This window comes from Hemicordylus capensis, chromosome 6 (genome assembly GCF_027244095.1).
Source record: "Hemicordylus capensis ecotype Gifberg chromosome 6, rHemCap1.1.pri, whole genome shotgun sequence".
Classification (NCBI taxonomy): Eukaryota; Metazoa; Chordata; class Lepidosauria; order Squamata; family Cordylidae; genus Hemicordylus; species Hemicordylus capensis.
This window is the reverse complement of record NC_069662.1, coordinates 120,175,954-120,203,238: the sequence shown is the minus strand read 5'-3', so window position 1 is coordinate 120,203,238 and position 27,285 is coordinate 120,175,954. Positions and strand designations below refer to the sequence as shown.

Below are 27,285 nucleotides of genomic sequence, written 5' to 3'. Positions count from 1 at the left end.
TTGTAGTTTTGGAGGGAGGGCTAGGGGTCTCCAACAGAGAATTCTCTAAACTGCACCAAATTCTCCAGAAAGAATTTCCAGGATTTCTTGGGGTACCATGACAATCTATAAATTGAATAGTTTGTAAGGAAGATATTTCTTCCTTATATTTATTTTATATAAAATTTATTACATTAAATTTATATTAAATAAATAAATATTTGACAGACTGCAAGTAAGTGGAGTGAAAGCCTTGAATGCAAATTTTCACGTCAAAACCAAAGGGCTGGTTGGTGACCTTTAAAGCTCTAAATGCTTTAGGGCCAGGATATTTGAAATACAGTCTCTTTCCATTTAATCCTATGCTCTCTTAGGAGTTGGATAGAGCTCCTGCTTTATGAGTTCCCCTGCTGGATGAGGGCATGGCTGGTGAGTACCTGAGAGAGGGTTCCTTCAGTCATGGTGCCTAGGTTATGGAATGCTCTGCCCCAGGTGGCTCAATTGGCCTTTTCCCTGCTGGCATTCAGATATTAGGTGAACTATATGCTGTTCTAGTGTGCCTTTGGAATGGGTAACACATTTGAATTTCAAATCATTTAAGTGTTTGTTTTGTTTTGTCCTGTTATTGAATGTTGATGATATTTTATTGTTCTGTATTTTAATTCTTGTGTGTGAGCCACCTCAGGAGTCCTGCTGATAGAATAGAATCGTGGGGCAAAAATATCTTAAGGAAGAAAGATAATAACCTTGAAGAAGAACATTAGAGCTTGTTGGCTTGTGTTGGACTTTTAAATATAAAAGCTAATCTCTACAACTCATTTAGAAGTAATTCCTTGTGTTTTGATGTTTCATGTGGGCATCGGTCTTTAAAGCAACTTTGGGGAAAGCCTCTGTATCCAAGAAAACCCATTGCTAGGTTTTAACAGCGCCCCCCGCTCAGTGGCTGTTGCTGGTGTCTGCCTTGTGTTTCTTTCTAGACTGTGAGCCCCTTTGGGAACAGGGAATCATTTTCTTATTATTCTTTTCCTATATAAACTGCTTTGAGAACTCTTTTGTTGTTGAAAATATATATAATATGTGCATACATCTGGTTTTAGTGGGGGAAGCAGGATAGTAGAACAAATCATAGGCAAGTTGAAGTGTGAGGCTCTAAAGATACATTTTAATCTAGTGTTCATTTATTGTAAAACAGCATAATTTAATGATGCCTTGTTGTTTTAGAATATTTTTTCTACGATTCTTGAATTTGAAAAGCTGGAGAAGCTGGAATTTGGTGGAATCAAAGGAAAGGGTTTGAATGACCAAATATACAAGCTGAATGAAGAATTTGTTGAGTCTTGTAACATATTTAAAGAGAGAACATCTAGCCCCTTAGATTACAACAACATGGTAATATGCATTTTCCATATTTGTTTCTCTTTTTTTCTTGGGGGGAAAATGCAAATAAATATAGTGACACTGACTGAGGTGCGTAATGTAGAATAGAAGTTAACCGAGAGGAAATCTTTGGACCAAGACATGTATTAATGAAGCCTGAAGTCTCTGACTTCAGCATTACATGTTGCTATCTTCCTAAAGGGTGTGCTTTTTCACAACTTGGTAACTTTCCCTTGTTATTTTCATGTACAAGATTGACAGTAGGGGGTGTGAACTGTAATACTCTGCAATATGTTTCACTGTAGTGTTTATTAATAAACATTTGCGTTTACTCTGTTGGAGAATACAGGTATATTTTACTTCATCAAAATAGTGTTGAAATTAATATATTATTATTATTATTATTTATTTACACAGTCAGAGAGGTGTTATTGACTGGTTTGTTTTATCCAGACGTTGAATCCTTCCCAAGGACCTGGGATAGCCGAATTTTATTATCAATGTTGTTGCTGTTATTATAGATATCGTCGCAGAATATAGGCCTTTCCCAGTAAAGTGGCTTTTTGTAACTGGCTGATGGTGATTTCTGTGGCCCCTATGGTGTTGAGGTGCTCTTCAAGGTTTTTTGGAATTGCACCTAGGATGACAATTACTACTGGGATTATTATTATTATTATTATTATTATTATTATTATTATTATTATTAATTCAATTTCTATACTGCCCTTCCAAAAATGGCTCAGGGCGGTTTACGAAGAGAAATAAGAAATAAATAAGATGGATCCCTGTCTCCAAAGGACTCACAATCTAAAAAGAAACACAAGATAGGCACCAGCAACAGTCACTGTCTCCAAAGGACTCACAATCTAAAAAGAAACACAAGATAGGCACCAGCAACAGTCACTGGAGGTACTGTGCTGGAGGTGGAGAGGGCCAGTTACTCTCCCCCTGCCAAATAAAGAGAATCACCATGTTCAAAAGTGCCTCTTTGTCAAGTTAGCAGGGGTGTCTTTCTTTGCCAAACATCAAATACAGTGAACATTTTAACCCTATTCGGGCATGGGGGGAAAGGATGCTGTACTCATGTACAGCCTCCTGAGAGCAGATCCAGAGTTCTGCCACAGCTCTGACACACTGAGAAGCATCGCCCTCCCTGCACTCTCCAGGCTTACAGACTTTGTCTGAAGATGCAAACTCCATAAGTGTGACGATGGCCGTTTCTGAGATTAGGAGGCTAGGATGCCCCAACCTTTTGATCATGGAAATGGATCCTGTCATCTTACAGTGTTTTGCTTTATCAGACAAAGGCCTTAAGTGTGGAAAGCATGGCAGTGCGAGGCTTCTCGGCGAGTGAGTACCAAGGGTGTGGGTGCTTGCTGGTGTGTTCTCGGGATGCTGTATGTGAATACAGCGTCCCTTTTTTCATATCTGAACGGGACTTTTATGTTCAACTGTTCAGAACTTGTTAATCACTGACCTATAACACAGAAACGTTCTGGTGCATTTCAGAACATTAAAGTCTTGTGTGAAGCTTGTTGCCATTTCAGCTTACTTGCAGCTCAAGCATATTATAAGTGTGCTAGCTTATATGGGGTCGCTAAGAGTACTGACTTGTTGGCACTTAATCAATCAATCAGCTTTATTTATCTTTGGCCACCTTTTTTCTGTGTGCAGCTTGGACACTGAATGATGAAATGAAATAATGCTAGAACTGAATAGTTTTATTAGTGCTCTCCCCCTTACCAACCCTACCGGCACTTCACATTAATTGTGTGAAGCGCCTCAGTATCTTTTGTCTCTCTTGCATCTTTGTAATTCTTTTTTTACACTACTTGACATCTATCATTTGCCAAAAGTACAGTACCAAAAGTACTATTAACTTCAGGGAGAAAGTAGTGCTAAGAGTGTCTCTATGGGAAACTGTCTTAATATCATGTTATTCAGTTTAGTTCTGTGATAAGCCTCAAAACCCATCCACATCTTTCTTGTTCCAAAATAATCTTATTAAAATTAGGAGGACAGCTCTAATATGTATATTGTTTTAACTGTTGTAAGCCACCCTGAGAGGTTTTTAACCTGATGTGTGAGATAGAAATATAATTAAGTAATTAATAACTTAAATGTACATGGACTATGGATATCAGTTGTAGTCACTTGGGTACAATCCAGCATTCCATGCAGTTAGGCTATCTAAATCTAATTAAAGTAAATAGGATGTAAATAGCCTAACTGTGAGCAGGATTGCAGCCACGATTAATGGGAAATAACAATATTTTTTTTCCCTTTTCAAAAAAAATAAAATAAAAGGTTTATTATAGAATACTTCAAGAACTATTTTCCATGTAGCTTTTAGGGAGGATTAAAGACCATATATAATAAATTATGCTCAATGGCATCTTTGAGTTTGACTCATTGCTTCCTCTGTTGAATTAAATGCTAGCATTTTTGAATAGCAAATGTTTGTTAATATACCGTGTTAAAGTAATAAAATAAGGAAGATATGGGGCTTGTTAAAACTTGTTAGAATACTAGTTTGATATTGTATAAGAGAATGATTTGGGTACTGATTCAAGACCTCTCTTGTTCTGATACTATTAACCTGCTTAGATACAATCCAGCCGAAATTAAGTGTCTGTAAGTCCCACTGAGCATGGCTCAGGCCTTGTTTGTGGGAGGCTGTATAGTACAGGGATAAAATGTTACAAAATATTTGGGATGTTTGCAGGGTCAGCCCTACAATGAAGCCAGGTGAAGTTGACTGCTTCAGGTGGCAGGTTGTGTTGCAATTCTTGGGGGAAGCATGGCAATCGCCTATCACCCTTCCAATGGATGGGCCATGACCTATAGAGGAAAGAAGGAGAAATGGCATCACACTGGTTTTTACTCTGCAGAGTAAATAGTGTCACGTTGAAGAAGAAGGAAGGAAGGAACTAGAGTGTTATTTTAATAGGCGAAAAGGAAGAGAAGAGTACTATTTGTTTCTCTATTTGAGGCAGCAAAATGTTATGGTCTTTTCAATGGCTTTTCATATGTTTGATATGGAGTGTGATGGTCTCTTAACTCTACAAATTGTCCAATGAATATGAAAAATATATTCTCTTCCTTCCTTTATCTGCCATTCCTTTCTCCAAATTCACTAAGGCTGCCATCTTATGCACGTTGTCCTGGAAGTAAGCCCCAGTTAAGTATGTGGGATTTAGGTCCATGTAAATATGACCTGCACATCACATATTGCTCTAAGAATAATGATCTGAGGTCTTTAGTCTCTTCATTGGTGAAACAGATTAATACTCTATTTAAGATTACATGCGTTGTTTTTGTTCTGACAACAGTTTTGGTTTTCTAATGTTTTTTGGGCGGGGGGGGATGCCTTTTCTTTAAAATGTTACTGGTTTTACATTTTTATTCCATAGGAATTTGAAGAAGACTATGTCAACTTTAAACACAAAATTCTGGAGTTTGAAAGACGTCTTGGATCAATTTTTTGTGTGGCGTTTCTTGACTGTTCAGGTTTGGAATCAGCATTTAAGGTCAGTTATGGGGAGCATAACCAGCAGTTGCCATATATCAAATAATATGGTTAATGGGTCTAACAAGAAATAGATAGTGCTAGATTTATATGTATGCTGTACTATCTGTCAGAATGTAAGAAGCCTATTTTAGTAACAAGGAGGAAAGTTTAAAATGCTCCGATCTTTCTTTCACACATTTTATTTTAAGTACAATAATAATATCTTCTTCTAATACCATACTATAGACACTTTCCCACTCAGAGCATTCAGTGTTGGGTGTGATCTTGAGATCAGTTAACACAAAATACAATGGGAAGTCCTTCCATCCATGCCCCATTTAAATGAACAGAAGTGGTATGACTTTGCTGTCAAATATTTCCAGTTGATTTCAGTAAAGCTTTCACGGGGAAATTTCCCAATGCTTTGCTTTAGCTTCAGATGATGATGATGACTAAATATAGCAGCGTTTAAAAACAAGCTTTGAGATTTTCACATACTTTAAAACCACTCACTTCCATAAATTGTAATGAAGCTGGTCCATGAATACAGACAGGATCAGTGTCACAGGGCAGCACTTTCAGGCAGCTGCCAAGGGTTCAGCACTTCAGGCAGGTCTACCACTAACATCTGCCCTACTCCTAAGCCTCCATTAGGAGGATTGGACTCAGTCAGCAACTGACGGCCATTGACGGGTGAGCCCTTCTCCCTTTACCTAGGTGGCAGCAGTTGCATTGCGCAGAACCATTTCCTCCTCTACTCCCCTGCTCACCTCCTCTTCTACTTGCACTTCCTCTCTTTCAAAAACTGAGCGCATGAGCATGGAGGAGGAGAATGCAGTGTAGCAGCACAGCCACTTGCTTGCCTACTGGCTGAGCACATCACGACTACTCATTGCTGTGCTGCCCCCATTGTTATATCACATGGTGGCACTTGGACAGCTGCAATGGCAAACTTGTGACCTGCTGCCGATCCAGTGTAGGAGCAGGGGTCAACTCAAGGGAGGACACGCCAGAAATGATTTTGTTGAAGGTTCCCTCAGACCTGGAATCAGCAGTGAACACAGCTCTGGAAATGCTTCACTTTGGCTGAGGTCCAAAGAATTACTTAAGGGTGAAGTTAAGGGCTTGCATGTGCCCAGTGGAACTTTTGACTTTGTTCTCCCTTTTGAATAGCAGACTTCCTATGCCTTCTCAAACTGCTTTTAAACTCTCCTTGGTTTCAAAACAGGTTTGTCAGCAGGGATGTTGGGAAGACTAAGTTCAAAGCTGCCTTGGGCATGCAGAAGTAATCGCATTGTTCTTCAGATCCAAGCCTTTAGCAATACATCAGCAATAATAACAAATTCAAGCCTCATTCATGAATTGAAAAAGAACTGAGATAATTTAGTAGGTCCCATTTGATGCCTGGTGTCTTGCATAATTTGGCCATCATGCACTGACAGGCACTTTGTACTCTTCAAAATATGTTCTTTTCTAAAAGTAACCTTTTCTGGTATTGATTTTATATGTGAAAATTTTTACATACTCATTTATATGTGAGAAACATACTGTGCACTATGTTTAGCTTGTTAGCCTTCTACCGTGAGGAGAATAGTACTTACAAGCGACATTTTTAATGGGATCACTGAGCTAGAAATTTGTTATAGAATTGTTAGAGTACTTGGGATATTGCCTGTACTTAAGTGCAGCATATGAAAGCAAAATTTGACACAAAACAGACTTTTGTTTCCCTTTGCCACTAACTATGCTGGCTGATAGCCAAGCTAATGTTGTGCTAGTACTATGAAAGAAGTTGTGCACACTTAAGTAGTTGCCGAGCTGCTCTGCATATTGTGTAGTTGCTAATGGGAGACCTTATCTGGGGCATACTAAGGTCATTCACATGACCCTGTACAATAGGGCGGGGTCAGGGGAGGAGACTCCCCCTCACCCCGACAATCTTTTCCCTTTCTTGGGCTGTACTGCTTGCATGTCCATATGAGCCATGCTGCTGGGAGCAGTATGGCCATCTGTATGGGGGAACGCAGGAACACAGCCTGGCCTCCAGAAATCCCACATTGCATCACACAATCGCTCACAACCGGGGACAGGGTGCACTCATGCCTTTCTACCTCATTAAAAGCCCAGGAGGGGGAACTTGGGCTACCTGGCGGGGCAGCGCTAGGATCTGGACTGATCTCGGCATTCCACATGAGCAGCCCTACCTGGGTAGGGCTGTGCAAACTCAGGGAGGGCTGCTCGTGTGAACATCCCCACTGTTTGCAAGCTGCAAATATATGGGCCAATTTTGCTATGCTAAGTGCAACTGCTTGTGGAGTTTATTATGAATTCTGTTATGCAACTTGTCTATGTCTTCCACTATCACAAGGACTAATATGGAACAGGCCTTCCTTTCTTTGCAGTATGTCCTAGTGCTATGTCCTTATGTTAGCACAACATTTGTCTGAATGTATGCTGCTTCTCAACCTCACTTTAAAGCAGGCATCCCCAAACTGCAGCCCTCCAGATGTTGCTGAACTACAACTACCAGCATCCCTAGACACAATTTTTTGTGGCTGGGCATGCTGGAAGTTGTAGTTTAGCAACATCTGGAGGGCCGCAGTTTGGGGATGCCTGATTTAAAGAATTATTTTTGTACTTTGATTTCTAAATTTAGTGCAAATGGAAGAAAAATATAACTTTTTCAGATTAAAGTTACAGTTTACCATAATTTGTGTTTATTTAGAAGAACCTATACTCCAAATACTTAATAGTCACATGATGCAATTGCAATCCTCTGTATAGTTCCATGTCTATCTGCTTTATATGGCATAGCTGGTTAATCTAGGCATAGCATTAGTGCTGTGATTTTTAAAAATCCCTATGCCAAACTTACCCAAATCATTTAGGAGTATACACAGCATCCTACATTATATATTAATCAAATGCACATATATTTCTTATCTTGCCTGCACTGCCTGCTGTTTCAGGTCAATTCACTCCTGTGTTTTTATCAAACAGGTGAAGACAAAGCGAAGAGCATAATCCAGTTTTGTTGCAGTCCTTTTTACAGTTTACTTCTGGTTACATGTAGATCTTACTCCAGATTTTGCTTCATTCCTACAAAATGTTGGCTGACATTCTCCATAGCATTATGAGGGTGCCGGGAAACGAGTTGTGCTGAAGGCTTGCTGCACAACCCAGCACGTGATAAGGAAAATGGAGAAGCAATTTTAGCTTCTTTTCCTTTCCCTTCTTTCAAAAGCCCTTTTCACTTCCACAAGTCTGTCCCTGAGGGTTGCACAGCCCTCAGGTGACATATCTGTGGAAGCAAAAAGGGCTTTCCCAGAAAGTGGGGAGAGGCTGAAATAACTTCACTGTATCTCTGTGTGCTGAGCTGTGCAACAAACTTTCAGTACAGCTAAGCTCCTGGTTCCCTGCAAGGGTGAAGCTCTTGTTCTGCCCTCATATTGCTGTGGAGAATGTCAAGAGTTTATTATACTAACTCTTGTCACATTGAACTGTACTGATCAGAAATCAATTCTTTTGGTATCGATGTGTCCAGATTTGGAGAAAAAAACTTGGATTAATGTATCAAAAGTCAGGAGATCTGACATTATATTTTATTTTTATAGCTTTTAGCCATTTTGGGATATTTTCTAGAGAAACCTGTTATTGCAGACATTTTTTGCCCCAGTTACAAAACTTTACTGCAAATGTTTGATGAAGAGCTGGATAACTGCAAACACTTATATGATGAACACATTATGCAGGTACGTGGCATCATAAGAATAAGTGTTCCATGTGAAATCCTTTTATTATATCTCCATTCATAATAACTTGTTTATTCTTTAACTACTGCAGGTAGAAAAAGAGAATGAAGTAATAAATAAAAACATGCCATTTACTTCAGGAAACCTTAAATGGTCCCAAGAAATTAAAGCTCGTATACAATCATTTTGGTCAAACTTCTCATTTCTTTCTCATCCGTAAGTATAGCTCTTTAGGCTTGGGAATTGTTCATGAAAAATAGGAAGTCTGTAGCTTGATTGTCTGTCTGTTTCTTTCTTTTTCGCACCAGCCATTATTTTACAGTTTCCCCCTCCTGTATGAAATTGTTTTCTGGAATGGATATGGTGATCACAGAAATTTAGTCTGTAGATTCTGTACTTGTAAAATAAAATAATAACCTCAAAATCCTCTTTCCATGCAGTTTTCTAGAATATAGTTGTATACAAAGAAAATTAATTTTCAATAAATTATGTGAAACATAAAAACATGCACAAAATTAAAAAAATTGCTCTAAGACTTACACTGATAGAATGGCGAAAACTTCTCCCCTTTTAAAGGGGAGGGGGGATCCTTTACTTTTGAGCTATACTAGATATTGGCACAGATCTATAATGGTTAGATATATAGGTAAAAGACAGATTGCTTTAGGAAAACTGCCACTATAAACATATATTGTATTGTCTCTCTTATAAAAAGTTGTCTGTGGCTGTCAGTCATTCACAAGATAATAAATGTCTATAGAAGATGTCCACATTTTAACCATGTTAGAAAAAACTAACATTTACATTTTGAGTTTGGGATAAAGGGATTTTTATATCTTCTATAATAATGTGTGAGATGTCTGCATATACAAATCTATCATTTGGTCATTACATATTTATTTTTCTTTTTGTGCAAAGAGCTTAGGTTGAATACATGGTCCCCCACTTTAATTCTCCAGCAACACTGTGAGATAGGTTGGTCAGTGGCTGAGATCCAGACTAAATTACCCATGAGTAGTCCCACTGAATAATTTCAACAAAACTACTAAAGAGAAATTTATGGATGTCAACCACTAAATGACCCAAGGTCATCCAGTGAATTTTGTGCCTGAGTGGGGATTTCAGCCCAGGCCTGCCTGTCTAAATCCAGCACTTAAAGCACTACACCCCACTGGTTCATATTCCACCCAAGCCACTTCGCAGGGTTGCCAGAACCTAAGGGGTATACTCATGGGTCTAATGGGCCGTAAGCCAGAATTTGGCTTTTTAAAAGTCAAATCTGGCCACCTAGCTTCAGAGGCATAGGAAGGAGAGATACCAGAAGAAAGTTGAGAGGGATGGGAAGGTAATAACCGGACATAGGAGTTTTGGTCTGGGTGGAAAGTTTCGACACCAATCCATGATCTTCCTAGAAAACGAAGAAGGAAATATTCTTGATGTAAAGTAAGGAGCAGTTGTGACAGCATCAGCTAGTGGACAAAATCTCTTGTGCCTTATTTGCATGTCCAGATATTTTGCATTTCAACTGTAGATGCTGCAGATCCAACAGCAGCTATATCAGTGACTGTTAAGCAGTTTTGAAAGCCCTGGGACAATTGCAAGAAAAAGGTAACCTACAGCAACCTGTAGGTTACTGACAAACCTACAGGTAGCTGGGGTAAAAAGAACTATAGATGAAAAGCCAGTTGAGATGATATATTGCATAAGAAGCTGCCTTATACTGAGTCAGGCCACTGATCAATTCAGCTCAGCTACTCTGACAGGCAACAGTTCTCCAGGGTTTCAGGCAGGGATCTTTCTCAACACTACTTGAAGATGCTAGGGAGAGAACCTGGGATCTTCTGCATGCAAGGCAGATGCTCTGCCACTGAGCTACCGTCCCATCTTCTTTGCTATAGGGGATAGTGCCATAGCTTAGTGGAAGAGTATCTGCTTTGCATGCAGGAGGTCTATGGGAAGCTGGGGCTTCCACTCATCCAGCCACAGCCCATATCTATAGCCATCAACATTTCAAACATTTAGTGGTCACTTTGCTAACATGGTCACAACGATGGTCTATGGCTGAATAAGACCATAGGGGAAGAGGGGAAGCAAATAGGGTCCTGAAGTAGTGGTTCAGTTGGGGCAGTGGGCAGAGGCGATAATCCAAACAGACAGAGACATTAGATATGACTTTAAACATCCAATTTGGCGGTGTGTGTGTAGTTTTGTTCTTCTTTTCTTGTTTTTGTAAACAGCGGTTGGGGGTGGTAGTGATCGAGGCTGAGGTAGAGGCAAAAAGTTAAATCTCCATTTCCACATATTGCAGGCCCTATCTGGGTCAGGGCCCTCTGCAGTTGCTATTTATTTATTATCTCAAAGTGATTGATCTCAAACCCATCTTATCTATATACTTATTTCTCCAAGACGTGCTGGTTCTAATGCGTGGTGGAAATCTCGCGAGAGTGGCAGAACCCTTGCGAGAGTTCCTGACAGACGCGGGCAGCAAGGAGTTTGGCCGGGCGGTGGAGCCGCGCATGCGACAGGAGGCGGTTGGCTGCCTGCCGCACATGGATTAGCACCAGGGAGCAGCGAATGACTGACTGAGGATTTTTGGAAGTGGTGGGGAGGAGAAGCGGCGGTGGGCGGGGAAGAGAAGCCTGTCCGCCGAGGGAAAACAAACTGGGACGATGGGGGTGGGAATGAACTGGGGCGGGGGGGAAATGAAATGGGGCTGAAGTGGGGCAAGAGTCAGGGAGAACTAGGGGCGCAGATGCTTTGTGCCCGGTCAGCTAGTTTATTTATTATTTCCCTATGTAAACTGCTTTGTAAACCTTTTTTGAAATATGGTATATAAATTGTTGTTGTTGTGTTTATATAGGGAAAAAGCAAGAATAGTAAGATAATTCCCTATCCCCAAAGGGCTCACATTCTAAAAAGACACACAAAATAGACACCAGTAAACAGCCACTGGAGGGACACTGTGCTGGGGTTGAATAGTGTCAGTTGCTCTCCCCCTTCTAAAATAAAGAGAATTGCCACTTTGAAAGATGCGTCTTTGGCTAAAACGGAGGCATGCTATTTTGCAAACCCCAGCCCCAGACATGCAGGGCCAGACAACACATTTAATGTCATATCTAGTTTGGCCCAGGGAAAGGAAGAAGGCAGAAATAGAGATAAACCAAAGACACTGGAAAAGGTAGAGGGTACACACACGCTCTAGAACACCTGTAGATCACATATCATTCCTATCTGGTGTACATAATGCTAGAATAAAACATTTGTTCATATTTCAGAATCTTGGAGAGCTCTGAAGCAACTTTAATCTATCAGAAATATATAGAGATGCTGACCTTACTTGACCAGTATGAAGATCAGATCTATTATAAATGGAAATCCACGGTGGATGATGTTTGTCAGTTTAATTTAGATCAACCATTAATTAAACGCAATTATAAAGATGGCCTTCTTAGTGTAAATTTTGATCCCAAGGTATAGTACAAGTATTTTTTTTTCCTTGATAAACCTATTGTTTATATTATTCAATGAGGGAAAACATGGATAAATATTTGAGTGCATATTTCACTAGTTTGACTCAATATTGAAGTATATTAGTGAAATATAAATATTTGAGTGAACCTTTGTAATAGTGTTGTCTTCAGTGTTAAGAAATGTAAGCTTCCCAGAGGTTTTTTGAAACAGAATGCTAGATTTAGATGGTGATAAATGACTTGGCCAAGACCACAAACTGAGTTCAAGCCAGAGGTAGGTTCTGAGCCCCAGTAAACTACTCCTTCGTCCACATGCTTGCCACAACACCCATCTGACAGAAGTCAAACTGATGAAGCCGAGAGACAAGTGACTTGATCAAGGTCAGAAACTGATTATAAGGCTGAGGTGGGGTCTGACTGAACAACAAACACGAACTGCTTCCATTTGCTTAGTTAATTTATCCCCAAAATATTCCCTTTGTCTACATACTTCACCCCATTGGAGCAAGTGACCAGGCAGGGATGAACCTGTGGGGGCATGCATAGGTGATAGAGCACCTGTTGTTCATATAGAAGGTCCCAACTTCAGTCCCTGGCATCTTCAGACAGGGCTGGGAAAGACCCTGTTTCAAACCTTGAAGAGCTACTGCCAATCAGTATTTAAAATACTGACCATTAGCCTTACTCTGTAGAAGGCAGCTTCATTTGTTCTAGAGCCTGGGAGCCTTAGCTAAGTCCTAACTGCCATCCCAAGGGCAGAAAGAAAAAATACAGTGAAAATGAGCATTTTTAAAATAGCGTTTTGGGGTTGGTTTTTGCTGCAGTTCAGCATGCTGTGTGCCCTGTTCAAAGATATCAGTACCTGTGAAATTTCAGATGCACTGAACAAGTTTTAAATGAAGCATAGCAATAGCAATAGCAACATCACATCATATAATTGTAATTGTCAAAGCATTATTTCAGGTGGATAGTATGTTCAGGACTTAGGATATAATAATACTCCTTGTCTTTGGTTTCCAGGACACACTTGGATACTTCAGGTCTTACAAAGTCCTGTAATATGGCTGTATAAGTTTGTCTTTTCAGATTGCTTGGGAATTGTGATTCCTACTAAACTGTAGAGGGAAATATATATCCTTTCCCAGCATTTCGGTTTTAGATTTTTGCAGTCGACAATAATGTGGAACTGCAACCTTGGAATGAGTCAACACTTAAAATTAATCTACATAGAAAACTACCCTGTGAAAAATAATTGAATGGACATCATGCTTTGTTTCTTGTAGCTGGTGGCTGTTTTAAGGGATGTGAAATACCTCTTGCTTTTGGGTCAGTCCGATATTCCAGATTCTGCATTACAAATATATAAGAAGAGAGTAACTTTTGCTAAGGTAAGTGTTTTTAGCAGCCTGAATTCATTTGGGCGGAGGCATGGTTCTGCATATTTTCCTTAGTATAGATTAATGTGGGTCCTACTTGGATCTGGCTGGCAACCAGTGGCCACATTGCTTCCCAGTATCTCTCTTGAACACTGCCCTTGGAGTGGCCAGAGGAGAGTTGCTTCACTCGTGCCTCCTAGCCATGGACACCTTCCTACAGTCCCTAGCCTCTTGTTGGAGGACTCAGGCAGTGTTCCCTGTAACAGAGATTCCCAGATGTTGTTGACTGCAACTCCCAGACTCCCCAGCTACAATTGCTTTTGCTTGGGGATTATGGGAGTTTTAGTGAACAACACCTGGGAATCCCTGTTAGAGGGAGCACTGGACCCAGATCCTGTTCCCTCAGGCAACTGTCCTTTCATCCTTGGCAGTCACCATCTTTAAACAGGGTGGAGCACCCTCCTGCCCTGGACCTCTGGTGTTGGCCAGCCTCTGCGTTCCCCAATGTCTCCTTGGCCTCTCCAGTTACTAGGGCTCTTGAGGTCAGGACTGGTCCCTGCAATTACATTTTCCTTTCATTTCCCACAATTGAAAATTGAAAAAGCCTAGAACAGGGTTCCAACCTTTGCCCTCCTGCATATGTTGGGCTACAACTTCCCTCATCCCTGGCTATTGGCCACTGCAGCTTGAAAGGATGGGAGTTGTCATGTAGCAACATCCCAAAGGTTGAACACACCTGTTCTAGAAGATTCAGCTTTAAATAATCTGATGTATGCTATATATATTTATTTAATTCATTTCAGTTTTCCCCCTTGCTTTCCTCCAGAGTGCTCAGAGTAGTATATCCTTGTTCCCATTCATCCTTACTATAACCCTGTGAGTTAAACAAGAGAGTGATTGGCCCAAGGTCACCCAGTGAGCTTCATGGATAAGCATGGATTTGACCAGTCATGATCCTGCAGACTGTCCTCCCAACTGAGGGATGAGTTGGACAGTTCAGGAGATGAGACAGGGTGGGAAGACAATGATAACCCTCCACAATATCGGGTTATTCCATGCACCAGAGAAGTGGGATTCAGCGCCTATGCCATGACCTTTCCCTGCTAACTGAGCTCTCTATTTATTTAGCAGGAGAGAACAACTGATCCTGTCCAACCCCACACAGCATCTCTGCAGTGGCTGTTGCTGGTGTCTATCTTATGTTTCCTTTTTAGATTGTGAGCCCTTTGGGGACAGGGAGCCATTTTATTTATTTATATTAGGGATGAGCCCAAATAGTTTCAGCTCCTAAGAGGCGCCAAGACAATTTGGCTCCCTGCAGCCAAAATGTTTTGCTGCAAGATGTGGGGTGCCTTTAAAAGTAGGCAGGCAGGTCTTACCTGTCCCTCCCTCAAATGTCCACTGCCCGCGCTGCCCCATCGTGGCACTCTTCTAAGCAAAGCTGCTCCGTGAAAGCGGCAGACCGTTGCAGCTGCCATGTGCGTGGCGGGTGGGTGAGCCGAGCAGACTCCCCCACTCTGTGTAGTGGTGTGGGTGGGCAGAGTGGCCTCTGGGCCTGTCCCTCCAGCCCAGCAGCTCTTGAGAACTGAGGCTCTCCAGCGTGCCTGTGCATGGACTTGCAATACTGCGCATTCCTACTGCACAGGCATGCTGGAGCGCCTCGCAGTTCTCAAGGGCTGCTGGGTTGGATGGATGGGCCCAGTGGCCACTTCGCCTGCCACTGCCACACGGGGGAGATGCATGCTCATCACGGCTCCCCCCCTGGCCGCGCACATGGCAGCAGCAATTATGGCAACTATTGGCTGTGTGGGGTGGGGTGGGCACGGGGTAGCAGCAGGAGGCCCCCCTGGACCTAGGAGGTCATGGACTGGTGCCCCAAGATCTGATGGTAAGAGCATCTCTGGACCAGACACAGATAATCACAGGGAGGAGTACACTGAAAGGATGGGATTGGCCATCCAAAGGTTTAAGTAAAGATTCCACCAAGAACTAGCTTGATGTTTGGTTGTCATCATAGGGCAATCACGGCAAAGATGTCAACCTTCTGTTTTTGTTTCTTAAAAAATACAAACAGTATATAGGAAGCCTTGAGCTTGTTGTCCAGTGGTATAACAAAGTGAAACAGACTGTCTTGGAAGTAGAGTACCCTCTGATTGAAAAAGAGCTGAAAACACTAGATGAGCAGCTAATGGAAGCAGAAGAAATATTCACGTGGCAGGAGGAAAATTACTGGGAGTACACTGAATGCATGAAAGCTACAGTTCATGACTTGGAGCAGAGACTTCAAAGGTCAAAGGACAATATTAAGGTCATTCAGCAAATAATGAAGGGTTGGATGGAGCATCCTCTCTTTTCTAGAAAGGACAATAAAAGGGAAGCTTTGTTGAACTTAGAAGACAAAGAAGATAGACTTACTAAGAAATTCATGTCATTCCAAGAAGATGGTTGCAGGATTCATAGACTTATAGAGGTAATATCTGGAACACGTTGGCATGTTAGTGGAAGAAATACTTGATCTGATTTTCCAACGCACTTCTAGTGCACATACAGACATACCAGCCATTGCAAAACTATATATAAAATGGCAATTTAGAGTAATGAAATGGTGTCTAAACATTTAATAGTGTTTAGTATGCGAACGGTTAAGTCAAATTTATTTACAGAGCCATCTTGTTGTAAATGTTGTCAACATGAATGTATCCAAAATTCCCAGTGCAGATCTAGTTGTTAATTATCCAATTAACTGCTTAAAATATTTTAAGTGAAAACTGTTGCAACATTCACACTAAAGTGCTTATTTTGTGTGTGTTTTTTCCCTTTTTTTAGGAGAACTTAATGTTCTTTAAAGCAGACCCAGATTCAGATTCTTGGAAGATTTACCTGGAGTTCATTGATGATATCATAGCTGATGGCTTTTTTAATGCTATCATGCAAAATCTAAATTTTTTCTTGGAAAACACACAGAAAAATTTGACACCAGCTCCATTATTTCAGGCTCAAATGAACCTAAGTGCTCCAGAAATTGAATTCAAACCTTCATTGGACAAAGAAGCTGGAGATGGCTTTTATGACCTAATAGATGAACTTCTAAGTGATATTTTTAAAATGTCTGCCCAGCTGAAAAGAGTAGCAACACATCTGGAAGTACAACATTACCAGGTATTGTATTATTTCTCAAAGTTGAAATCATTCCAAGCCTGCAAATCCTATATGCATTTAATTAGGAGTAAGCTCTGTTGAACACACAGGGTCTAACTTCTGAATAACTGTAGTGAGGTTTGTTTTGTATATAAATAGTGAAGAAAAATAGTGTTCTGTCTACCAAGAACTCTTTATTTGAGCAAGAAATAAAATATAATTCACTAGATGTTACAGTTTCAGTGTGAAATACACCATCTTAAGAACATAAGAACAACCTTGCTGCATCAGGCCCAAGGCCCACTGTTTCACACAGTGGCCCACCAGATGCTGCTAGAAGCCTACAGGCAGGAGGTAGGAACATAGGAAGCTGCCATATACCAAGTCAGACCACTGGTCTATTTAGCTCAGTATTGTCTTCACAGACAGGCAGTGGCTTTTCCAAGGTTGCAGGCAGGAATCTCTCTCAGCCCTATCTTGGAGAAGCCAGGGAGGGAACTTGGAACCTTCTGCTCTTCCCAGAGCGGCTCCATCCCCTGAGGGAATATCTTACAGTGCTCACACATCAAGTCTCCCATTCAAATGCAACCATGGCAGACCCTGCTTAGCTATGGGGACAAGTCATGCTTGCTACCACAAGACCAACTCTCCTCTAAAACATACGCAGCTGCCTTATACTGAGCCAGACCCTTGGTCCATCTAGCTCAGTATTGACTACCCAGACTGGCAGCGGCTTCTCCAAGGTTTCAGGCAGGAGTCTTTCTCAGCTCTGTTTGGGAGATATTGCCAGGGAGGGAACTTGGAACTGGCTCCATCCCCTAAGGGGAATATCTTACAGTGCTCACACATCAAGTCTCCCATTCATATGCAACCAGGGCAGACCCTACTTAGCTAAGTCATGCTTGCTACCACAAGACCAACTCTCATAGCAACGTTCAAAGATCCATTGTTCAAAGACTAATGGATTTCATAGCCAGAACCATCTCCTCTTTAACATTTATATCTGGTTTAACTTTTCTATATACATTACCTTCTTTATTTTATGCTTCTGCAAGTTTCATTCCACTGTCAATATAGAAATTTTAGTTCCAGACACTTATCCAGCATGCCTCTCTTTCATACGCACAGACTACAGTTTGGCACGACTCCAATTATATTGCTTATCAGACAAATGCTCACTATACCAATCTCTTAATGGTTTTCCTGTTTCACCTGTGTAAAAGGAGGAGCATTCCAAACACTGTTTTGTAAATCACCCCCTTGGCACTGATTATATGACAAGAAGTGTGGGCTGAAAGATTGTACTCACGACCTCCCACTCCGGGGGCTTCTCTAAGGCCACATGGGGTGTGTCTCCAGAGGTTCCCCCTCCCCTTGCCAGCCTCCACTTTTTCACAAATAGCCTTTGTCCCGTTCCAGGTCTCACCTCCGTGGCGGTAGCCATTTTGGAGGCCACCGCACATGCCCAATGAGCCTCTGTGTAGCCTGGGTCATGACCAGGCCGTGCAGAGGCCCATTGGGCATGCTTGGAGGCTTCTAAAATGGCCACTGCCATGGAGGTGAGACCCAGAACGGAACGGAGACCACCCGAGCCAGGCTATTGTGAATAAATGGAGGCTGGTGCGGGGAGGGGCTTCTGGAGACACCCCCCCCTGGTGACCTTGGAGAAGCCCCTAGAGTGGGAGATGGTGAATTTTATAACTGAAAAGAAATGTTTTAAAATAATTTTTTACATGAACCCCATGAACCAAAAGGGGGTGTTTGCGGGTGTCCAAAACCAAACATGTCTGGTCCAGACTTGAACCGAACTGAGCAACCCAGTTTTGTGCACACCCCTATTAAAGAGGAGATGGTTCTGGCTATGAAATTCATTATCTATCTATCTATCTATCTATCTATCTATCTATCTATCTATCTATCTATTGTATTTCTTTACCATCTGATATGGAAATCTCCAGGTGGTGTACAGTTAAAACATATATACACACACACACATATATATATATACATATATATATATATGTATACATATTAAAATTTCAATTAAAAGCCTAGGGAAACAGGCACATCTTCAGGGTCTTCCTAAAAGCTGTTCATTAGTCTTTGAACTATGGAAGCCGTGCTAATTATTCTTTCTTCTGAAGCTGTGATGTTTCTCTGCTTCTCCTCCCCCCCCTACCTATTGTGTATCTCACTGGAAGGAATTTAAGAACTGCTGAGACATTCAGTCTGTATTATCAACTGAAGATGGTGTATTTTACACTGAAACTGTTTTGCTTTTAACCTGTAACATCTGGTGAATGGTGTGTGTGTGGGGGGGGGTCTTGGTGGACAGAACTGTTTGGAGGATAATATGTGCATAGCACTGCCAACTTATCAAAAATAAAATGTACAGAACAGGTGATTGAAAATGTCCGCACTAAACACATCATGTGTGCAAAGTAAAGTTGTCTTTACAACTGAAGGAACAATTTTCTTTTCCCACCCCCGGTTTGTGACTTAGAATGATATGGACAGTATGCCACAGCTCTCTGAAACCAGACAAGAGATTATGGACAGAGTTGCAGATGTTATCACCAAAGCTGTGAACTTCAAAAATTCTCTTGACACTTATGCTTACCTATGGGTGGATGACAGAACAGAGTTTATGAAACAATTTCTGTGCTATGGTCATATGTTACCTACTGAAGAAACAGAGACTCATGCTGATGTTGGCACTTCTGAGCAACGCCCAATGACTGAACAATTTAAAGAGCAGGTAAGAAAGGGATATTTTAATATATTTTTATTCATAGTCCCTCTCAAATGCAAAATCAGGTAAAAATTTGTAATGCAAATTTATCTGTTGTAGATTGACATCTATGAGAATCTTTATATTCAGATGAGCAAATTTGAAGACTTCAGGATTTTTGATGGCTGGCTTAAGGTCGATATGAAACCTTTCAAAATTAGTTTGTTAAACATCATTAAGAAGTGGAGTTGGATGTTCAAGGAATATCTTTTGAGATTTGTCATAGACAGGTAAATGTGGCATTTTGGCAGGCCAAGGAATAGTTGTGATCTGATTTATCTTTTATTTTTTCAAAAAATGTATCAAGCTGAGACTGGAAATTCACAGGGGCTCAGAAAGGGGCTTTGAGGAATGGCATGTGATGAGCCTAATTCTTCCCCTTTCATCACGCATAATCCTTTTAAATAGTTAAGGGGAAGTACTCTTTTGCTGCTGAAAGGCTCCTTTGAGTTGAGTAAATTGGCCTCCTTGAGGGATATGTGCAAACAGTTGTGATCTCCAAGTCCAGTACCCATAATCCAATCTTTAAGTTATGAAATGTAAAAGATCTTGGGGGGGCGGGTGCAGTGGGTGGTGGGATTGGAGGATGCACACACTGTGCGAGGAAGATCCCTGCTAATTGGGTAAAGAGGCCCTTTTTGAAAGTGTGCTGCCTTATATTCAGCAGGAGGAGAGCAGATGTCCCTTTTCAGCCGAGCCCAGTCTCTCTCATGGCTGTTGCTAGTGTCCCTTGTGAGTGTGTGTCACATGTGCATGTGTGCTTAAGATTGTGAGTGAGCCTTTTTGGGGCAGAGAACCATTTTCTCTTATCTTTTGCTGTGTAAGCTCCTTTGAGAATTTCTACTGAAAAGCTGTCTATAAATACTTTGGATTAATATAATTAATTATTGAGATGGGTGGATGGGTGTTAAAAAAAAGGAGCTCTTGGCTGTGGTTCTCTTTTTAATTCTTATGCTTCAGCCCCCTTGATCTTCTGGAAGTATAGTGTGACAAAACTATCTATGTTCATTAGATGTTAGCTTGCACTGAAAAATATTCCAGTATTTCAAAATATATCCTATTGCCCTTGATAGCCTAGCAGACCTAGAAGAATTCATTAAAGTGACAGATGCTGGACTCCAAAAAGAGTTAAAAGAAGGAGATTACAATGGACTCATAGATATTATGGTTCACCTCCTGGCTGTGAGAGACAGGCAGGCAGCTACTGATGAGCTTTTTGAGCCTCTAAAAGATACCATTATACTCTTGGAAAGCTATGGACAGAAGATGCCAGATCACATTTATATCCAAGTAGAGGTACTGTACATTTAGGAAAAATACTCCATACTTCTAGCTGTCTATCAAATTGTGAGCAACTATCTGTCATTTACAGAAATAAATGATGATGATCATGAGCCTTCCTTTGCTCTCCACTCTGCTCTTCCAAGTAAAAGGAAGTTGTTAAAAAAAAACACAACACCTCGGTGCAATCCAGTGATAAGTTCCTCTGTACAATTACCACTGAAATGAACGGAAGTTGCACAAGAATTCAGCTATGTTTGTCCTATCCATTTCAGCAGGGTTTGGGGTTGGAAAATTTCTTATTAAACATGTGCCCATTTTGTTTTTTGCATTGTATGTCAAGAATGAGAGAAAAAAGAAGCAATAACTTACTATATGGACTTAGTTTTGGCTATTGTTTGCTAGTCTATCAGAAATTCCAGTTACATTATTAGAAACTTTCTGTTCTTTTGTAACTACTTTTTGGTTCTGAAAACCTAGTGACCTAGGCTGAACTGATTCAGATGCAGAATCCACGTAACTGGCAGAAAGTAGGAACTAATTTTAACTTGGGCCAGTTCAGGTGTTATGGGAAAACTTGCTGTCCTGCTGTATGACGGCATATTCTTATTCTCCCAGTCATGTGTGCACTTCTTCCCCTTAGATTCTTTTCCTGTGCTTTTAAAAGAAAACAACAATATTTTTATTGGTTGTTCAGTAACAAACAACAACAAGCAGTTGTTGTGAAAGGTGCTTAAATGTATCAAACTTTATTGTGCAACACGCGACGTTAGGAATTTGCTTTTATGTGGAACTACAAAGGTAAATGAGGGAAGAGAGGGGGATCCATTTGTTTGTTTTTTATAGTTGCTTACTAAGCATAGATTGTATTTATGCTTGTCAACATCCTCATTTGTTTAAAGCAAGGGTCCATATACTGTGCAGATCTGGAATCTCTGGCTTACAAAATGGAATATGAAACTAACTTCTAACTCTGGTTTCGCATCCTGGTTTGCAAGCCACAGTTAAACCACATAGTTTGTGACAACACAAGCTGCAGAGCCATGGTTTTAAATAAACCAAGATGTTGACATCATGGCTCTGTAATAGAGCTGATAAGGTAAAGGGGAGGGAATAAGGGAGCATATGTGCTTGGGAGAAATAGAAATCATGTTCATGTTATGGGAAACTATAGGAAACTATAGTTTCCCATTACATCTGAATTGGCCCATTGTTACTGAAAAACATGAAAGAGAAAAAACACACTGATTCAAATCCAAAGGACCATGTAGTTCCTTCTGCCTGACCATGGTGACTTTGGATTCAATTTTCTTAAACAGCAGCCTCAGGATTTTATATCAGTGACTTACAAGGGATATTTGCAGGGTGCCCATGTGGATATGCTTCTTCTTTTGTCCTTAGGGCTGAGGGAAACAGTGAGCACCAACAACTCAATATTCCACCTCTACATTATCTGTGAGAAATATTGCAACTTGCTTTCAAATGATTTTGCATTACAAATAAGAATGATGTTAAATTTTGTCTGAGCCAGGAAGCTTTGTGTGCTTTATACCCCCGGTAAAAATGCCATGCTGTACCCCCTAAATGGTGCTAGCTGTGAGTCTCAGCCACGCAGGAGCAACTCACGGATAAGCAGCCTCCATAAGGTTGGCATAGTGTGTAAAGGGCACCTACCTGGACTGTCCTATAATGTGGAAGACCAGGACCTCACAATACATCCTTTGCTTTTGTTCTTTAGGAATTGCCTGAAATGTGGAACGCCACCAAAAAACTTGCGGTGTCTATAAAGCATGAAGTGGCTCCTCTTCTGACTTCTGAGGTTACCCTTTTCAGAAAAAAATGTGCTGTGTTTGATGTAAGCTGAACTGATTTTTTTTTTTAATAAAAAAACATGCTTTTATGAGAACAAGATTGTTGACAGAATTTATTGCCTGCATTTCTTTCATCAGGGAAAGCAGATAGGATTCAGAGAAAGATTTAGAGTGGATGCTCCCTTTCACTTTGATGCCAAAACCCCATATGCGCTGCTTGATAAGGTAATGGCGAAATCTCAGAGGTGCATGTTATGCTGGTAATCTTTCACTACAAAACTGAGATCTCTGTTTACATATTATACAATTTGTACTTGAGATTACATTTTTAGTAGAGCTTGACATTTAAGTGCTATAGTATGTGCCTGTGCAGCTTGAAACGTGCACGTTTTAGAGCAGCTTTACAATTTCAGAGAAACAATAATTTGCATTTTAAAAATGCATCAAAAATTTTTAAAATAGTTTTATAATGCATGAACAGAATGAAACACCCCACCACACTCACCCTTTATATTTGTATTCCCTTCACAAATGCTAGTTGCCAACCTGATCTGGTAAAATCAGCATAAGTTTTCTGACTGATTTCAGTCGAATATGGATTATACCCTTTGGAAGCATACTGTGATGTGATTCCTCTGTGTGGCTTGTGCAAGAGAATGTTTTGCTCATGCTCACTTTTTTCCATGCATACCTAATTTGTCTTTAAATGAGGAGCTTGAATAAAAGACAAAAATAGGTTTATGGCTAGAATAAAGGTGTGACAAATATATATTTAGTTGCACATAATACACATGTGATCAAAACTCTAGAGCTTGTATGGTTATAAATGTATAAATCTGGAGAGGCACAAGTTCAGTTGATATAAATCAGTACTACAGCATTGAGTCTGATTTATACTAGCTGAGGAACTGGACCATAAATGTCCCCTGTAAGTCTGTTGGAACATCAGAAAGGAAAATGCAACATGCAACATTTCTACAATAATTCCTGTACAATGTCTATCTGTAATTCTTTTGACTTCAATATTTATAGATTTGGATTTTAACTAAACTTGTTTTATACCCAAGCCTGTTTTGCCTCCTTAGACAAATCGGGAGCTGGAGGCACTAGAAGAAGAAATGTCCCACATACAGGAATCTGCCAACCTTTTTGAAGTAGTCATTCCAGATTACAAACAAATGAAACAATGTCGCAAGGAAATAAAGTTGCTCAAGGGAGTGTGGGACATTAACATTTATGTTACAGTAAGAACTTTATTTGTTTTTCAAAAGACTATTGGCACAGCGGGTGATTATGCCAAACATAAAGCCTCTTTGGAAACATTTTCTTTTTCCTTAAAAAAAAAAAAACCTGTTCAAAGCTACTGTATTATGATATTATCTTGTAAGATTTTTTAAAAATAGTGGCTGATATCCCGATGCTGCGCTTGCACAAGGATGTTGGGCTAGTGAAATGCTATTGAACCAGCTAGTTGTGCTAAATCTGGAACATGCATCCCAGATTAGAGTTGCACTAGTACAAATATGTTTGCACGTACACAACAAGGCGTACAATATGTGGCATGTCTCATATGCTTTGCAGGAAACCTTTGTACAAGAATGCAGTTCCAAAAGTCCCCTATGATTTAGTGCAGCTATGCAATCTTCTTGGATTTGCACAACTTTGTTGATTGTGCAAGCACAGTGTTAGGTTGTCGGCTAGTGGTTTTTATGCCAAACTAATGCCAATGGATGAAAAAATAATTGCTAGGAAGTACATTTAAAATGACACAAGAATACAACTCCTGAACAAAGAAAACTCACTTACATTATTTTCAAAATAGAAAATATGAGAAAAATAGTAGGAAGAATAAAAATGCACAGTTATACCTTAACATTCGTGCAAATGTTCATGACACTTCAAGGATTAGTGAAATGATTTATTGATACCTGCACTTGATTTTCTAAGAGTTAAGCAAGATTTTAATTACAAATGTGGGTGAATCCCATGCTTGGCATTCTTCATAGTTTTTTAAAAACCAAAATCAGTCATTGGGGACCCTCAGTCTGGCCTCTTTCGCCCAAGGAGTAACCTTTGCTTTTGAAACCATTTTCCTGCTGAAAATCACCATCCAAAGCTGTTGTTTGCCTTGCAGCTACTGTTTGCTCTTAATCAGGGCTACTCAACTTTGGTCCTCCTGCAGATGATGGCCTACAACTCCCATCACCCCTGACTATTGGCCTCTGTGTCTGGGGATGCTGGAAGCTGTAGTCCAAAAACAGCTGGAAAGTTGCAGTTGAATAGCCCTGCTCTAAATAGTCACTTGAGCTGCGGTGGGGGAGGGCGTACATTTTCAGTAGGAAGATGGTAGAGGATTGGATTAAGCCCTTCTTACCCTCACACCATGCTCCCCCATGGTTGTTTTCAGTTTTAAAAAAGATGAGAAGATGATGCTTCCAAACATGAGACACACACTCATTTGACCCTAAGTTCCATCCCTGTACCAACCATCTCAGAAGCAGATCCTTGGAAGAGGGATGGAGAAGAGAAAGAAAGAGCATGGGAGGTACCCTAAGAATTCCATGCTAGTTTTCCCAAGTGTAATATCAAGTCCCTAAACATTCTGAAGCTACTTCCAGTAGAAACTCAGCAGTGCCATGAAGTGGGCACAAAACTTTAAAATGTCTTGCTAAGAAGAAATCCACATAATAATGACACATTCATATTATTATACATTTGGGAAGATTGAAAGCAAGAAGGGGAAAGATTGTATATATTTATGTATTCAAATTTATGTCCCATTTTCCTTTGCTTGAATCCAAGGCAGTTTACAAATGACCCATAAAAACAATAAAAATCAGCATATCATTGTAAAACTTACAGGCCAGAGTCAGTTATTTCAAAGATCACTTTCTAGGAGAGCAATGGAAAAGCCAGCTGAAAGAGTAATACTTTAGACAGGAGTCTAAATACCATTAGGAAGAGGCCAGTTGAGCCTCCCTTAGAAGAGAGTTGCACAGGATGGGGCCACCATGAAGAAAAGCCTTCTATTTTGTTGGTGTTTACAAATTTTACACATGTGTATATTCCAAATTCTGGCTGACATCCAGACTAGCACTGTGCACATGCAGCAATACCAAAATCCCAATAGCCACTGTGCCATTCTGTGAGTGGGGAAATGGGCCATTTTCTACAATCTCCCCTCCCCTCTGAAGCCTACTGTATGTCACCAAAATATGTCTTTGAGGGTCATGTGACACTTGGGGACATATTTTCATGACACACAGTGGGCTTCAGAGGGAAAGGAGAACATTGAAAATCACCCCTTCCAACACTTGTGCAGTCTGGATCTATTCACTGCTGCACAAGTGTAGTTCAGTGTGAATTTTTTGTTTACACTTCTGTCCCGCTCTTCCTTCAAGGAGCTCAGAGTGATGTAAATAGTTATATCTCCCAACACAAAAAGTGTTTAAGCTGGATTTAAATAGAATTAAGCAGGAATAGGCAATCTACAAACAGCTCTTTCTGGGAGCCAGGAAAAAGCCAGCAGTTTTATAAGACGCAATGGAATCCTGTTGGGTCTTTGTGTCACACGATCCCTGCTGGATCGTTGCAAGACTAATCTCCAGCCAACTAGAGTGATGGTGCTGTGACACAGAAGAGGTCATGCCAGTGGTACCCTCACCTTGCAAGCTGCCATGGTGGTTACAGGGAGTAAAATTCCTAACCTGCCATTAGAATCCCCAGTCCAAGACTCCACCAATGGTTTGTGGTTATGGAGATATAGACCTTTTAAAAAGTAACACATTTAATATGTTTTTAAAAGACCGTGTAGTCTGTTTTACCTCTAACATCAATCCGTTTCCTTGCAGAAACTTGTCTTTACCAAATGTCATTGGCATTTTTCTATGTTCCTCCTGTTTCAGGGTAGCATTAATGACTGGACGAAAAGCCGCTGGAGAGAGATTAGTATGGAACAAATGGATGTAGAACTCAGAAGATTTGCCAAGGCAAGTTCCAGAGCTACGACTTATGTTTTCACAATTTATCTCCCTTCTTTATCTTCTCTCTTTCCCTATCTGTTATCTGTTATTTCCCCAAACATAACATTTTGTATTAACTTTGCTTTCTTTTAACCTTCACATTTTTTGGCTGAAGTGTAGCTCCCAATGGATGGAAATGATAAAATCATGCTATCACCTTTCCTGAACTGAATCTGAAAAGACTAACAAGGTCATCTCTGCTATCTGTCTGTCTGTCTATCTATCTTTCTATCTGTCTACCTACCAACAGGTGTTAGGTTGGTTGCTTTTGGCTTGGTTTTTCTTAAAGTGGTTAGAAGCCTATAGATTTTGTGAAAAATAATACAAGCTGTACAGAGTGATCTATACTCTGGAAAAGTAATAAAGATTGTAGCTTCTAGATGCACACTGATCCTTGGAAATCATTATCACAATGCTCTTGGAAATCATTATGCATTTTCTTACTCTGTGTGTGAAACTGTAAAAGAAAGAGAGAAAGTGAGTAAAACTTTTTTTTCTTTTTCTTTTTTCTTTCTTGGTAGCATACATAAGAGTAAAATCTGGCTCACTAGCAAGTAAATGCTTAGAGTGGTGTACAATGGCCAGTCATTGTTGTGATACTGTGTACCACTATAGACTTTGTGTTGGGCTGGTGTCACAACAGCCATTATTACTTGTTACAGTGCAATGTTGACATGCAGAACTCTGATGTAGCAAAACCTGGGAAGAGATGCATGCATGGCATGGATAGGATGGTAGCATGCCCTGGATGTAACTCATCTTTTTAGCATCCGACAG

General features: G+C 40.5%; 1 protein-coding gene across 1 annotated transcript in view; it reads left to right on the top strand.

The window, feature by feature from the left end:
- The window catches only part of DNAH11 (dynein axonemal heavy chain 11), a 250,146-nt gene that overhangs the window by 33,022 nt on the left and 189,839 nt on the right, over nt 1–27,285 (top strand). Inside the window, exons 8-22 of the mRNA XM_053263692.1 lie at nt 1,201–1,368; nt 4,770–4,886; nt 8,482–8,619; nt 8,711–8,835; nt 11,895–12,090; nt 13,373–13,477; nt 15,540–15,935; nt 16,292–16,624; nt 19,107–19,361; nt 19,455–19,624; nt 20,468–20,690; nt 22,414–22,530; nt 22,625–22,711; nt 23,572–23,730; nt 26,392–26,475. Coding sequence (XP_053119667.1) covers nt 1,201–1,368; nt 4,770–4,886; nt 8,482–8,619; nt 8,711–8,835; nt 11,895–12,090; nt 13,373–13,477; nt 15,540–15,935; nt 16,292–16,624; nt 19,107–19,361; nt 19,455–19,624; nt 20,468–20,690; nt 22,414–22,530; nt 22,625–22,711; nt 23,572–23,730; nt 26,392–26,475 — 2,673 coding nt within the window. The remainder of the gene's footprint in view (nt 1–1,200; nt 1,369–4,769; nt 4,887–8,481; nt 8,620–8,710; nt 8,836–11,894; nt 12,091–13,372; nt 13,478–15,539; nt 15,936–16,291; nt 16,625–19,106; nt 19,362–19,454; nt 19,625–20,467; nt 20,691–22,413; nt 22,531–22,624; nt 22,712–23,571; nt 23,731–26,391; nt 26,476–27,285) is intronic.